Below are 14,708 nucleotides of genomic sequence, written 5' to 3'. Positions count from 1 at the left end.
TGTGTCTGATGAGTGCCTCAGATTTCCCTGAGTTCTCCAATGGGTTCATCTGCTTGAATAGCATTAACATGCATTGTGTGTATTTCCATTCCTTTTTCTGCAGACTCTTCCCAGCAGAAGCAAATTGGCCTGAAACTAAACTCACCCTCCCCGAAGAGGGAAAACTCACACCCCCTGTGGCTCATGTGCACCCTGCCTGACACAGACTTACAGCACCATGGGGTGTTCTGGTTCCGTCAAATAAAAAACAAGATCGCACCTCAATATCTTCTTCAGTATGGTTATAAACAAAAAGTGGCCAACGGTATCGACGAAAAAAGATTCATAGCCAACAAAGAATCCATGGCTTTCAATCTAGAAATTAAGGAATTTAAAGAGCAAGATGAAGGTACCTACTACTGCCTGATTAACGCAAACTCTGTCCTCTACTTCAGCAGCGGGTTGCAGCTCTACTACCCACCAGGTACTGTTGACTTGACAATGACCAATGTCTCTGCTGTTGTCGTCACTTATTGGCAAAGTCTGCACTACCCTTTCCTACATACTGGCTTCTGTTACCATCCACTGGTTAATTCTTAGGGCCCTTCACCTTTAGTCTTTGCACAGCATTTAGGATCAAGATACTTAACAAATTATTAAATGTAGATACCGCAGTATGGAGTGTGTCCATACCAGCCAACACTCCCGATTTTCATGAGACTCTCAATTTTGTAACCCAAAATGTTTTAATTTTGCAACAGTGTTTTACTTTCGGCCACTGAAAATGTACTTTACACCAAGTCAATAAGGGAAAGTCAAACCAATCTCTTCCTGGTGCATAATAAGACACTCTCATGTCCATTGCTTTAAAATGTCATTGGGCCTCATTATGACTGTTGTAGTGCTACCGGCGCCATTGTTGCCATGCCGCAACATTACGAGTTTGCTTGCGGGTGCCGCTCTGGATGCTTGGTCAGACCAGGCATGCAGAGCAGCACCCGCGAGCCGACCAGGATGGTAGCAACGGTACCATTATGAATGGTCCGCTGCTACCATCCTCCCCATTCCCATTGAGCCCTATGGGGGCTCGAATGGGGACATACCAGCTCCAACGTCGCAATGGTCCGGTAATTCCCCTTTCGCAGGACCCAGAGCCGGACCCGGGTTTGGGGGTAGCCATGCCCTTAATAAGGGCATGGCTACCTCCAACTTCGTAATGAGGCCCATTGTCTATATACAAATCATAATAAACAATATAATGACATGGGAAGGATTTGGGAGCTCGTCTCAGCTAATCAGAAAGTTTGGAATACAGCAATAACTACTGGCATTGACTGCATTCAAGACCTTCTGACTTCAGAAGCAGCCAGAGAAACAACAGAAAGCATTTCTCTGCCTCCAAGAAACAGCAATGCAATTTCCCAACCAAATTTTCCAACCTAATCTAACACATCAGTGTGAAAGCTTAAATATGGAACAATCCATTCACTTACTGTAGAGAAAAAAAAATTCACTTTAACAATGAACCTAAAGCAAGTTAAATACAAAAAAGTAGCAGGTGCCCCTTTCTAGAAAGAACACGACATGATAACCTGTTCTGTGGTTGTTTCCCACTTTGAGAGTCCGCAGCCATCGCTTTTAGCTCACTGTACATTTCACAAAGGAGAAATATCCATTTGCATATCAGTCTTTGTCCTGCCCATAAGGGCAGTCCTGCACCGAAATGCTACGCAAACATTATTTGAAGAAGAGTACCAACAGCAACTCCATACACGTGGTTCAGCCTTGTTGGGCCTCATCAGTGAGGTGGAGCTGTGTCTCTGAGTACAGTGAGCAAGGGGTCCACGTCTGGGTTCCCCCAGGTAACTTAGGGTGTTCAACCCCAAGTTCATAATTAAAATGGTTACCTTATAAATACAACCTAGTTATTTATATTATCATAATGAAACCAAATTAAATTTCTTAAAACATTTTGGTAACTTTTCTCATTATTAAGGTGACATGTTTTACTTCACAACCGTAACTACAAAACCTTTACTGCTACTAGTACTATGTGCCAATAGCCTTGTATACCTCGGGCGGGGTCATTAACACTTGGAAATATGACCTTTTCCCAATGTATAGCCCTCGGCTTTGCCCCTGCCGTACCTTGGGAGCAAGTCATTATACAGTGATAACAACCCCTCCCTTGACTTCTAAGCCTATTTTATTGAATGACTAGCATTCTCTATACAGATCAATAATCTCAGCTAGAAGCAAAACTGCATGGGGAAAATATGAGGAAAAGCAGAGGATCTATGAGTAGAGTTGCCAACTTTACAAAAAGGTTTCACAGGGCACCTTAGACGTGGTAGCACATTAGAAGCGGCCTGCAGTGCGCACGGTTCCATCTGGTGTTTGTCGTGCCCTCCCAAATCCACTTTTTTAGTAACATTAGTGGCAGGTGATATTTTAACAGATACACAGCACAAAAAATACATCATAGTACAATTATACATGCAGGACATTCATCTGTTAGCGTTCTGTCCAGGCCCTATGAGGCAAAACATATGCAAACATCCTAATTTGTATAGACGTTGACACTAGCATAAGTGACGCAACAGAAAGAGCACTGTAAGAAGCATCGCCAGTCTTTTATACTTAAAGGCACCAGGAGAAGTGAGATTACAAAAAGTTGTCATGAGTAAGTTGAGTGTCAAATAACTTTGTTGTGTGAAATGCATGATGACACTATTATTATATAATGTAGCAACTCTATAGCTATTAAACCATGAGTGAGGGTTTTTACTAATAACATACTAGTATAAACACATAAGCTATGAAGTGAATCACTTACAGGGACTCCAGATAAGACACAGTGAGATCAAATGATTTGCCCAGGATCACACACTTTGGTTAGGGGGTGAAAATGGGACGTGGGCAATTTAGCAGTTGACAACATATCTTCCATTGTTTAGTTGATATAAATATTTAATAAGGCTTTGTTTATAGACATGCCTTTAAAATAACACACAACAATGTAAACTAGCATGTCATAATAAACTAGCCTTACACTATATTAACTGTCATAGAAACATGTTAAGCAAAATGAGCATGGCTTTAGCTTTATTTTCCCCATCCTGCATGAAAGGTCACATTAGCACCAGGCAAACTAATGTGAGACAAAACAATCTCACTTGGAATTTAAAACCACAGTCTTATTTCAAACACAGCATGCTGCACAATGCACCCTTCCCATTTCTAATCACCTACATTCACATTTCTTAAGGGACAAACGTCCCCGCTAATCATCCCCCCTCCCTCCTATTAATGGCTGATTGCTCCCATTGTAACGCTCTGTTGAGACAGAGCAGCGTGTTAAGATGCTGCAAGCACCTCGGAGAGCTGCTGTAATGCCCTGAACTACAACTATCACAGGAAAGTGTGAGCTCAGGGCAGAAAAGGCTTTGATCAGACCTAGCGAAGGCAAAGTCGGGACTTTTGGCGCCCAGCAGAGGATGTGTGCAGGAGGCGGGGCAAAATCCATCAGTGCGGGTAAGTCCTGCAAAATACGGGACAGGGGAGGCTTTGCAGATTTGTCTTTTTGCCAAAGGGCAACTTCATCGAATTTGTTGTTTTTACCTCTTTTTATACCACTGAAAGCGTGGCAAGACCCTCTGCAGCCCCACTTCCACATCCCCCTCCCCTCTATATACCTTACCCATACTTACCATCTGTGGTAAAAAAAAAAAAAAAGGTAAATACATTCAGTAAAAATGTATTTGAGAAAGTTGCCATTCGGCAAAAGTGTGGCTTACCAAATCACACTCAAATGAAGCACTGGGCAAGTCAGTTGTTCTCCCTTCTGTCTCAGTTATCTGCTCTACCCACACGTTTGGGAACATTTAGAAGCATGCCAGTGCCAGTATTACGTGGTACATAGCAAAATTGACATTTTTATTATATGGTGGTTGTGATGTTGTATTTGAAGTCAGCATGGGAGTCACGTGTTTAGGGAGGGAGCCTGTGGGCATGGGGTGCAAGGTGGGGTAGAAAGCTTCAAGAAAGTTTTTCTACCGATGCGGTTAAGAGTTCAAGGAGCATGAACAAGAAATACAATTGTGAGTTCCGACGCTCTGTGCCTGATTAATATTAAATTGGGTTGCTGTGTGCGAATCAAACTGGCAACAAGGGCGGTTGGCCTGCTCGGTCAATACTGCCCATGTGACGTGGTTTGTCACGCGCCTTCTCCGTGGCAGTGCCGCCGGCGTTTAGGACACCTCTGCCAGTACGGCAGCTTGGAAGCCTGCTGATTGAACAAAAGAAAGTGCGGGATGGCCATCGTGAGTGCAGAAGTGAAGATCTGCTGTTCCGCTGGAGGAGTTGTGGCAGTGTTACGGCGTCGCCCCAGGCGTGAGGAGGAGGTGAGAGTGTCACGATGCTCATTGGAAAAGGACCGGTGCACAGCAGTCCTGCAGCCCGGCGGTGAGTCAGAAACACATGTTCCTGGGCAGGAGCCCTGCCTTCAGAAAGCAAGTACACACAAACTTTTGAGCCATTGCTGTAGCTCAGGGCAAACACCACTGGCAATCCCATAGGTGAAGATGGACTAAGTAAAATGTATGTCTGCAAGAAGGCCTTGCATGTTCCCCAAGACACCCCATGCCACTAAAGTACCACTGTGTTACACCAGCCACCATTGCCACAAAGAGGTCAAGAAGCCTTGAACGAAATATAGGCGAAATACATGTATTGATAAGGGCGGTGAACATCCATATTCACTCAAGGTTACCAATTGCTATTGGGATACCAGCCGTCCCAGCCTCAAAGAAGCTAGCAAGAACTCTACCGCCTCAAATTGAATTGTGCACAAAGTCACCATGTCGGATGCAGAATATTTGACGGTGCCCGTTACACCACTTAGGGTCATACCCTCGAGGCTTCAAGATAATCACGTCATGCAACTACCCACCCATTTTGAACATCAGAGAACAGCAGCCCAGGGCCAGGGTGGAAAAGGTGGGCACAGGACTTTGATGTGTACATTAAGGCCATAAGTCCCCTGGAGGATGCAAAAAGTACAGCCTCCTGATGCTGGCCATTGGTTCCAATGGTAGAGGCCATGAGCAACGTGAAAGTCTCCACTGGCAATCGGAGGTCATTAACCAAATGGGAACCACACCACCACACAAAGGCAACAGAGAACTGTTTTTCTACCGATGCGGTTACGAGTTTCCCAATGATGGTGCATGTCCAGCTATAGGACAACAATGTTTGGTGTGTGTAGGAGACAATCACTTCAAGGCCACCTGTCATGTGTATCGCAGTCAAGAACGAGGTGAAGGGAGTGTTGGTGAGGTGACACGCATAAGAGAAAAAACCCAGGGACCTCCGGCAGGGATGAGTAAGTACTATGAAGCGCCTCCCAGAAGATATCGGGAGAGGAAGGAGAAAGAGAAGGCCATGAAAGAGTGTCCCCTGAATGGCAATCAAGCCAACCATCTACATCTCGATCCAAGAGAAGACCCAAAAGATGCATCCGATACCTGGTAGAGCAATCTCAAACAGATAGTGGGTCCAGTCAACTGTCGGCGAAACAGCCAAGAAAGAAAGAACATATCTCTATGCTCTAAGAAATCCTGCAGCAAAGGAACAGAGCCCCATATTGCTGCTCCAAGTGAATAACATGCCCTCTGTGTTCCTAGTGGACAACGTCATTAGCAAGGAAGTCTATGGCAACCTTCCAGATGCCCGAAACTAAGCAGAGGGGAACATCTACCCGTACGGGTCCAAGACCCCACTGCCATGCAAAGGATACTTCATGGTGCATTGCAAATACAAGACTCAATCCAAAAGAATACACCTGCACATATTGGAGGCCGCCACAGACAGTGGGGGCATCCTAGGTTTTAAAACTGCGTTACACATGAGGCTTAGACATGGGGCTGATACATGCGCTTTACTGCCTCATTGCCCATAAATATATCGACCCATCAGCGAAAATTGAACAACTATTCCCCATGCTCTTTAAAGGTCTGGGCAAGCCGAAAGACCAAAAGATCACCCTACACAGCAATCCGGAGGTATGCCCAGTGGCTCAACACTACCACGGCATCTCCCTAAATATACAGCGGCAGGTAGAAGAACTACACAAATTACTAGAACAGGACATTATCGAGCCGGCGGTAAGGCCCTGTCTGTGGGTGCCTCAATTGTTCCGGTCCCTAAGAAAGACTCACAAGACATCAGGTTATGTGTAGACATGTGACACCCAAACAAGGGCATCATGAGGGAACAGCATCAAGCCCAGCGGATCACACACATGGTCCATTTGCTAGATGGGGCCACTGTATTCTCGAACTTGGACTTAAATAAAGGTTACCACCAGCTGAAATTGAGTGAAGAGTCCAGGTACTGGACCACTTTTGTCACTAACTAGGGATTTACAGATATAAGCACCTCAGCTTTGGGGTATCGTCAACAGCATACATCTTCCAAGCTGGGATACATAACATCATCAAGCACAATCCCAACGGCTTCAATTACAGCAACAATATACCAGTTTTCAGGAAAGATCAAAAACAACATGACAGCAAGCTGGCCAGGGTGTGCATAGCATTGGAAGCGGCCCATCTCACATCAACAGGGAAAAATGCAAATTTATAAAAGGCATCCATCGATTTTTTGACATCTTTTCAGCCCAGGGAATGACCCCGGAGAAGGTGCACTCCACAGTGCAAAACCTCGGGCCAATTTGTCAGACCTGTGATAATTGTTGGGGCTCACCAGCTACTGCACCCATTATATTTAATACTTTGCATCAGTGAGTGAACCACTGAGAGCCCTCAGAAACAACAAGTACCCTTTCAGTGGTTCGAACCCTGCCAGCAAGCCTTCAAAACAATTTGTCAGTGCATTTCATCCACTGAAAACATTGGAGGGAGACGGAACTTGTTGTTGACGCCAGCCCTGTAGGACTGGGTGCAATACTGATGCAAGTTAACCCAGCTGATGATAGAAAGCACCACATTGTCTCTTACGCAGTAGGAGCCTTTCAAGAATGGAACAAGTTTACTCGCAGGCTGAGAAAGATGGACTGGCCATAATATGGGCAAACACGTTCACTTGTTTCTCTATGACAAGACATCCACAGTGGTCATGGACCACCAGGCACTGTTATTTATCTACAGAAACCCACAGGCAAAAATGCCTCCCAGCATTGCAAGATGGTGCTTGAGGCTTCAAGACTACAGCTTCCGGATCATTCATCGACCAGGAAAAGATGAGAACCCTGCAGATTTTCTATCCTAACACCCCATTGCATCAGCTGCCTCAAACTCTTAAGTTGCGGATCAATATATAAACTATATCGTCCAGGCAGCTCCACCACATCGCACAGGAGACAGAGAATGACCACACCATCCATGTCAACTTCAGGTGCATTGAGTCGAGCCGGTGGAAACAGGTAAAATGTGGAGGGGTAGGCATCAGGCCACAAATACAGCAACACTTTGGAAGTCTGACCTTGGTAAAAGAGGAAGTAACGAGGTTGGCATATTACAAAAAGGAACCAAAATTATCATTCCCGGACCCTACAAAGAAGGATATTAGAGCTGGCACATGAAGGCCACCGAGGAATAGTGCCCACTGAAAGAATGCTGAGGCAAAAGGTATGGTTTCCCTAACTGGATGCATAAGTGGAAGCCCTCCTCAACTAGCGGCCTACACATGCGGCCATCAGCCTTCACAACCGATCTGAACCGCTGTGCATGACAGATCTGCCTGAGAAAGCGTGGGATCAGATAGCTATTGACTTCTTTGGACCCATTGATGGAGGGGAATACATATTAGTAGCAATGGACAAGTATTCCCCCTTCCCAGACATTCAACTGGTGAGCTCGACAGCTGCGTATCACACCATACAGGCACTGGATAGGATGTTCACTACTTACGGGGTACAGGGAGTAGTCAAATCAGATAATGGACCTCCTTTCACATGGCAAGACTTCAAAACATTTGCTGAATACATGAGGTTCAAGCACAGGTCGATAACACCTTTGTGGCCACAAGCCAATGGAACAGTAGAACGCTTCCTAAGCAACATCAAGCAAAACTTTCAGATTGCCCATCTGACTGGAGAGCCAGTTGAGAAGATATTATACCAACTACTGAGAGATTATCTGAACACCCTTCACAGCACCACAGGGAAAGCACCTTCGGACGTCCTGTTTTGTCGCAATATCCAGATAAGGCTGCCTCACCAGAAGAAGCGGGCAGACAGATAAATGTGTGAGCTAGATACACGGGCAAAAGAGAACATAAAGAGACATGCAGATATCACACGAAAAGCCAGCGAAAGTACCCTAGTGCCAGGAGATATTGTGATAATGTAACTAGTGTGACAACCCTGGACCCACAAACATATGGCTGCGTTTTGACTGCGCTCCGATGGCTGCTACCAAAGTAAAGGTGTCCCTCATCACTCCTGAAGGAGAAAGAAAGAATGTGTCTCGAAACTCTTCGCATTTCACAAGGACGCCAGGAATGATCATGCAAAGACCCCGAGAAGATGACTCATATCCAGAGGAACGGGATGCCCCATACGAAGGAGATGGAGAAGACTCAAGTAAAGAACTGGCTGCCCCCCCTGGCGGACTGGGAACTGACATAGATGTGTACCTGTATACTTAAGACGAGGTAGCAATACTATGAGAAAGATGGGGATGCAGAATTTACTCAAACATCAATAATTGGACCAACTCAGGAAGTTGGCAATAGTTAGTCTGTTTTATTTGCAATTGTCTAAAACAGGGAGTACAACGGATTTCAACGGATGTCTCACAGCATATATCTCTCAGTGAGGTTCATAAAAAACACAGTTTATATACACTGTCATCCCTGACATCACCCTACATGGCAAACTACAAAACCCTGCTGGGGAAAGTGATAGGCTTAAAGGGAACATCTAAGTATACGTTCCATACTTGACAGGGATAGTGATTGGGTCTCTAACATCAGGTGGGCAACTAAATACACAACGTCCTATTGGTTATGCAAACTATAGGGCTCCCTATAATTGGTTGGCACCCTTGTACCCCTCTGTAATATTCCACACATGCTAGCAGCACGCAGGCTGGTACCCCAGGTGCTTGTGGGCTGGTCTTGACTATGCCTTCCTACCCAATTAGTCTAGCATCCATCATCACTCTTGCAGTCTGCCAGTCAATTAAGCTTTGAACTTGACCTTGTAAATGTTCTCTGTGCCTGAGAATAAAATGGACTAAAGGCATAATTTGTCTCTTGGTTTTGGTGTAGCTCGACCCAATGTCTATTTTCATCTGACCATGTGACTGGAGGCCACATTTCTGAGCTTTTTGCTGTATTAAATACTATTAAATGATGAACCTCTGACGTCTTCAGTGTTCTTCCATCCCACCTCAGACAGGGGTTTATTCTTTTCTCACGTTTGCAACTACTGAATGAGCACCCAGGCTCACGGTGGCCTCAACTTCTTGATGCTGGGCCAGCCAAGCCATTCTTGAATTCTCCTCCGCCATTAGCTGTTTTCCAACTGTGCCACACTGAAATCCTGTTTTTTTCACAGGGTCCAGACACTGCTAAAGTGCATTGTGGAACATCCATATTCCATATATTCCTATGTATATACGTTGGCGCATTGCCGCAATCTATTCTCTACGTAGCCAGCCTTAAGATTATTTTGTCTGGTTGCGTTACTGTGTCTGTACAATTGTAAAATGGCTTTGCATTTTTCTTCATCGTTTCTGTAGCATGAGCATCTTCATCTCGAGCCTGAAATATTTGCTCATCTTTTAACACCTTCTCTTCAGATCCTATAGAATGTGTATGGTCCTCAGCATCAGGCCTCTTTTCTGGGTGTGTCAGCTCTTCTTTGCATGACGTCATCAATCTACTTTTTCATTCATTTTCACACTTCTTTCGGGATTTCGTTCAAATGACCATCATATCTTTGTGAATGCATATATGGTTGCCTTAGTGGATACCTTATTTCCATGATTTTCTCTAGTACAGGTATCTTCACTGGTACTGCGCATGTCTCAACCTCCGATTCCCAGCATATAGGCAACATGGGGGTGGAGCTTTTGGTGGGGGTACTTGGCTCCTTCTCTACAGATGAGAATCAAAACCCAATCTAAGGGTCCTCCCGTCCCCTGGACACCATTCTGCCAGAAAACTGGCTTTATGGGATTCTTCAAACAAGAATGTTGAAAGTATACGACAATTTTCAAATCTGATGTGATATTAAAAAAACAACACCAATGTCATCATGTCTCTCTATTCTTTTTCGTCTTGCTCAACGCATTTCGGGGAAGCTCTCCCCTTCTTCAGAAGCTATATTTAATGTGAAACAATAACATAATTTACTTAAATGGTCTGTCTTTAGCTAATAACTTTAAAAACCCTCACCATACTTCGTGAGTGACAACCTATTGTGTGCCAAGGGTTCTCATTCCTCTTTATATAGAGTCAGAGTCACCAGCCAGTGTGTCCTTAACGAGTCTTCAAATTAAGAGGAATTCCATGGTGCCGCCTATTATTGCTGAACTGTGATCATAGCCACCACCGTAGGTGACTGACATCCAAGATCTACCAGGCAATACCCAAGTGATTGCATCTATCTTCAAGTGGTATCCGGAACCGTGTCTCATGCAGAGCCTTTTTTATGTGTAAAAATCATCCGTCTACATATGCTATATGTTTAACGCTATATCTCTATCACTTCCACTCATCATTAAAGTGGGTTTATATGGAACAACTGAGGGGAGAAAGTGCAATCCTATAACTCACATTTGATACATTTTTCATCTCAGGATGGACTGTTTAACCTACCTTCATGGAATTAATCGCAAGTCCCGAACCAAGTAACTGAAATACGTTGCTGTCACAGTGTGCTGATATACGCCTTATCTTGTGTTGGCGCTCCGATGCCTATTAAGAAATGTCATTCCTTATAAATCTGAATGCAAATGGTTACACAGATTTTGGTAGCCGCGTATTTGTTCTTTGCCCGGGAAGATATAACATGTTCTCTTACCTCTCGATTTCGAATGAAGTCCGAGATTGTGAGTTCACGGTGCCGTACGTTCCTGTCCTCCAATTGGAGAGATGCCATGGTGAATAGTAGGCCACATGGGCATTTAATGATGTATATGACCCCAATGTCATGCACGTCGAGTAGTCTCTGATTTGAATTTCCTTGCCTGTGAGTGGATGTCTAATTGTGTCTTCCTTCATCACATTATTGGAATTCTGGAATCCTGAACAGGGAAAAGTGCCTTTTTTACAGGGTTTAGTGTTCTCTGTCTATGTGTGGTTGGTCTTTCAGCTCTTACTAGACGATCTCTGAGATTGGTGCCTCGTCTATAGGCCATCATGGGAGGTTGAGGAAATATTCTTTTTAATTGAGGATCATGTTGAAGGATCTTCCAGTTTTTTTTCAAGATTCTATTTAACTGGGAACTGACATAGGCCAGGTGAGTGGCTCTGGCAGGACTCAGAGGGCGAGGAACAGACCACATAGACTAATTGAAGAAATGGACTGAGAACTGACATGTTGTTTAAAAAAGGGGGAGGTTGTGATGTCGTACTTGAAGTCAACATGGGAGTCACGTGTTTAGGGAGGGAGCCTACGAGCACAGGGTGCGGGGTGGGATCAGGGGAGAGGCAAGGAAGTGACAGGGAATTCAAGGACTACGCACAAGATATAAAGTTGTGAGTTCCGACGCTCCTTGTACGTGCCTGATTAATATTAAATTGGATTGTCGTGTGGGAATACATCAAAGTGTTCACGGAGCGACTGAGAGAAAAGAAGAGCAAAGCGATTTAGAATAAAAGATCAAGAAGAATAAAGCTGATGGGAAAGAGATTAAATGAAATGGAAAATATATCCATGAACCTTGCTAACACAATCAAGTCAGTCAGGAATCTCAGACGCTCCAACACATACATTGCCTGTTGAAAATAAAAAGGTTCTGTGTTAATGCATTGATAACTCTATTTGTGACAGTCGTCATGCTCTTTTACTGTGCCCACCTAGCAGTTCTAAAGCACACAGGCCGCGTCTACTATAAATTGCGCACTTTCATAAATTCATTGCAATTTGCTTAGAAATAAGGTAATAAGTATTGCACATTGGAAGGCAAACACAGTGATGCGAAATTAGATTTGAAAATTAATAATGGGGAATTCTGTCAAAGTGACAGAGACAACTCAATCCATTTGAGTGTTACTCAATGGTTGCCAAATCCATGCAAAGCCAAAACAAATAGTTGTCTAAAGTAAGAATGCCATTTAGTACCTCACCTGGTTAGGAAAGATACCCCAGCCTATAAAGTTCCAAGTGCTATTGCCCTTTATCCCCCCAAAAACTGCCAAGATGAAAACCAATTGAAGCATAAAAGGGGGAGGAAGGGAATTACAGAAGCAGGAAAGAGAGGAAGAGCAAAAAGTGCTGGTCCTACCCCCGGTTGCCCAGGGACAGGGCCCAGAGGGTTTTAATGATTTGGCCCATCCAGGCTGACAGCCACTATGGACCCGTGGATGCCCGGGTTACACAAGGCACGCAGCCTGGGCCCACGGTAAGGACACCGGGTCACCGCACAAACGCAACTTGGCTGAAAAGTGTCTTTAGGTTCTGGGGGGCTGCACGATGCTGCAGCTCCTCTAAAAAGACCCTAATCATAGCTGCTTCCCTTCTCCTCTTTTGTCACTCCTTTTCTTTGTTTTCTGAACCGTTCTCCAACAGTTTCTCTAAAATCCTTTAGCCTGCCCAGCCACTTCTTGGGTAGGGGAGATCTGTCCTTTGACTGTTTTTCTAACATTTCTTCCAGAACAATGTTGGGCTGGAAGGATCACTTCAAGTAGATACACAAAAACACATACACACACTATAGAAACACTACACTAAATAAAGTATTTCATTTATGCACCCTGGTATCTGCGTCCTTATTTCTATATTTCCTTAGGGGATAAGTATGTAGCCCTGTCTAGCCAGGCCCTACTTGGGCCACAGGCTACATCTATACCAAGCCTACAGAAAAAAGATTCTGCCAATGACAATGCCAGCTTCCGCCTGGCTAATCTCTATTAATGTTGATTTCACTTTTTGTACACATATTTATACAAAATGTGCTTCAGTGTACTGACGTGCTCCATATCTCTGGAATACTCGGAATACTTCAAGTAAACATCTTGAGTATCTTACGCGTTACTTTTTTATTTTTCTTGAGCATTTTCTTTCCCTTTCCCTGTCATTTTGTCTCTTATTTATTTCCTTTTGTATAGTCACCTTTTCCTTTCTATTTTCATCCCTCCATTTCTTGTTCTGCTTCTTCTGAAGTTGAATGCAGAGTCTGTTTAAAATAGCGCCTCGTAAATCCTGGTACAAGAACAGAATGTCATGCTTTTTTAACTAGTGTTGTGGGATGTATTTACCCATGCACCCGAGCCCTACCTCAAAACTGTGCAGTACTGACATGGAAAACCTCATGATGGCCAGAGCTTCCCAGAAAATGCACAGGGAAATGCATGAAGAATAGGCTGCCACTCATTTTGCCGATGTTATGGGCACAGAAGGACACTGCCTAAAACCACCATTGGACTACCCGCACAGTAGTCTGAAACCATTGGGAATGGAAATGCTGATTGCCAAATGCAACCTAGAATTGTGGGGAATTCATTTCTTAAATCCCAAAAATGGGTGCAGTACCAGTACTCACCACTATCCAAAAGCCGGCGTTTTAAAACCACTCTGTTTCCCTGAAGGCAAGTCAAAATGCCTATTTTCAAACATCGCAATATGTGCAAAATATTTACTGAACACCAGCAGACATTTGGCAGAATGGAGTTTTGTGTGCCTACAAAATCTGGGAAATGAAGATCATAAGACAAGGTTTATAACAAGACTGGCTGAGCTGTGGATTGCAGCAGTTTAAGTTGCACTGGATTTAAAGACACTAAAATCGAAAATGTTTAGATTAAATGAGTGACCTATGTTTGGTATCACATGCCTTTGTAACTGTTGAAATGTCATAGTTTTGCACTTAGACTCAGCATCCTAGCTGCATGTGTAAAATTGCAAGTTAAGTTAAAAAGCAACAAAAAAACCTGCCAGTTAGCTGAAGGTCTGGCTTAAGGAACTTGATTTTGCTTGGCAGCTACCCCCATCAGGAGTGAAACTTGAGTCACCACTGTGTTCCCAGGCCAACCTTTCTTTTGCTGCCCACACTAAGGATATGCCATCTATCTGATAATTGAATTACCTGTGCTCTGCAGGAGAGTGAACAAAGCCCTCTTCACTCAGGCAAAGGTTTTATTACGCAGTCGTAAAATGTAGCTTCCTCTTGGCAGGAGCTGGGAGGGGCACTGCCTGTGAGAGCAAGCTGGTTTGGCAGAACTGGATTAACCAGTATTTCTACCTTGTGCTGAGAGAAAACCACACCCCTTTGTAGCCAGAATATTGTTTAGAAAAAGATTAATAACTCATGGTGCGGACATGTGAAAATTTTATAAATGATACCATAATTCTTGTGATTTTTCTGCCCACAGTTTAAGAGGTTTTTAGAACCGGTGGTATGTACAGGGGGGTGTCAGCGGAAAAGTGGATATTACTCTAAATGTGTGCATGTTAAAAATCTGAAACTTCATCAGTTAATGTCCCTACTCCCTGCGCACATGTATGTAAAGTTGGGTCCATGTCAGAAATTGAAAAA

At 44.1% G+C, this 14,708-nt stretch overlaps 1 protein-coding gene across 1 annotated transcript in view; it reads left to right on the top strand.

Moving 5' to 3' along the window:
* The window catches only part of LOC138516789 (T-cell surface glycoprotein CD8 alpha chain-like), a 179,522-nt gene that overhangs the window by 25,550 nt on the left and 139,264 nt on the right, over window positions 1-14,708 (top strand). Inside the window, exon 2 of the mRNA XM_069632187.1 lies at window positions 104-463. Within this exon, the coding sequence (XP_069488288.1) occupies window positions 104-463 (360 nt within the window). The remainder of the gene's footprint in view (window positions 1-103; window positions 464-14,708) is intronic.

Source organism: Ambystoma mexicanum, chromosome 6q (assembly GCF_040938575.1).
Source record: "Ambystoma mexicanum isolate Mex_15411 chromosome 6q, UKY_AmexF1_1, whole genome shotgun sequence".
Taxonomy (NCBI): domain Eukaryota; kingdom Metazoa; phylum Chordata; class Amphibia; order Caudata; family Ambystomatidae; genus Ambystoma; species Ambystoma mexicanum.
The sequence above is the reverse complement of the archived record's forward strand: the minus strand, read 5'-3'. Positions and strand labels throughout refer to the sequence as shown.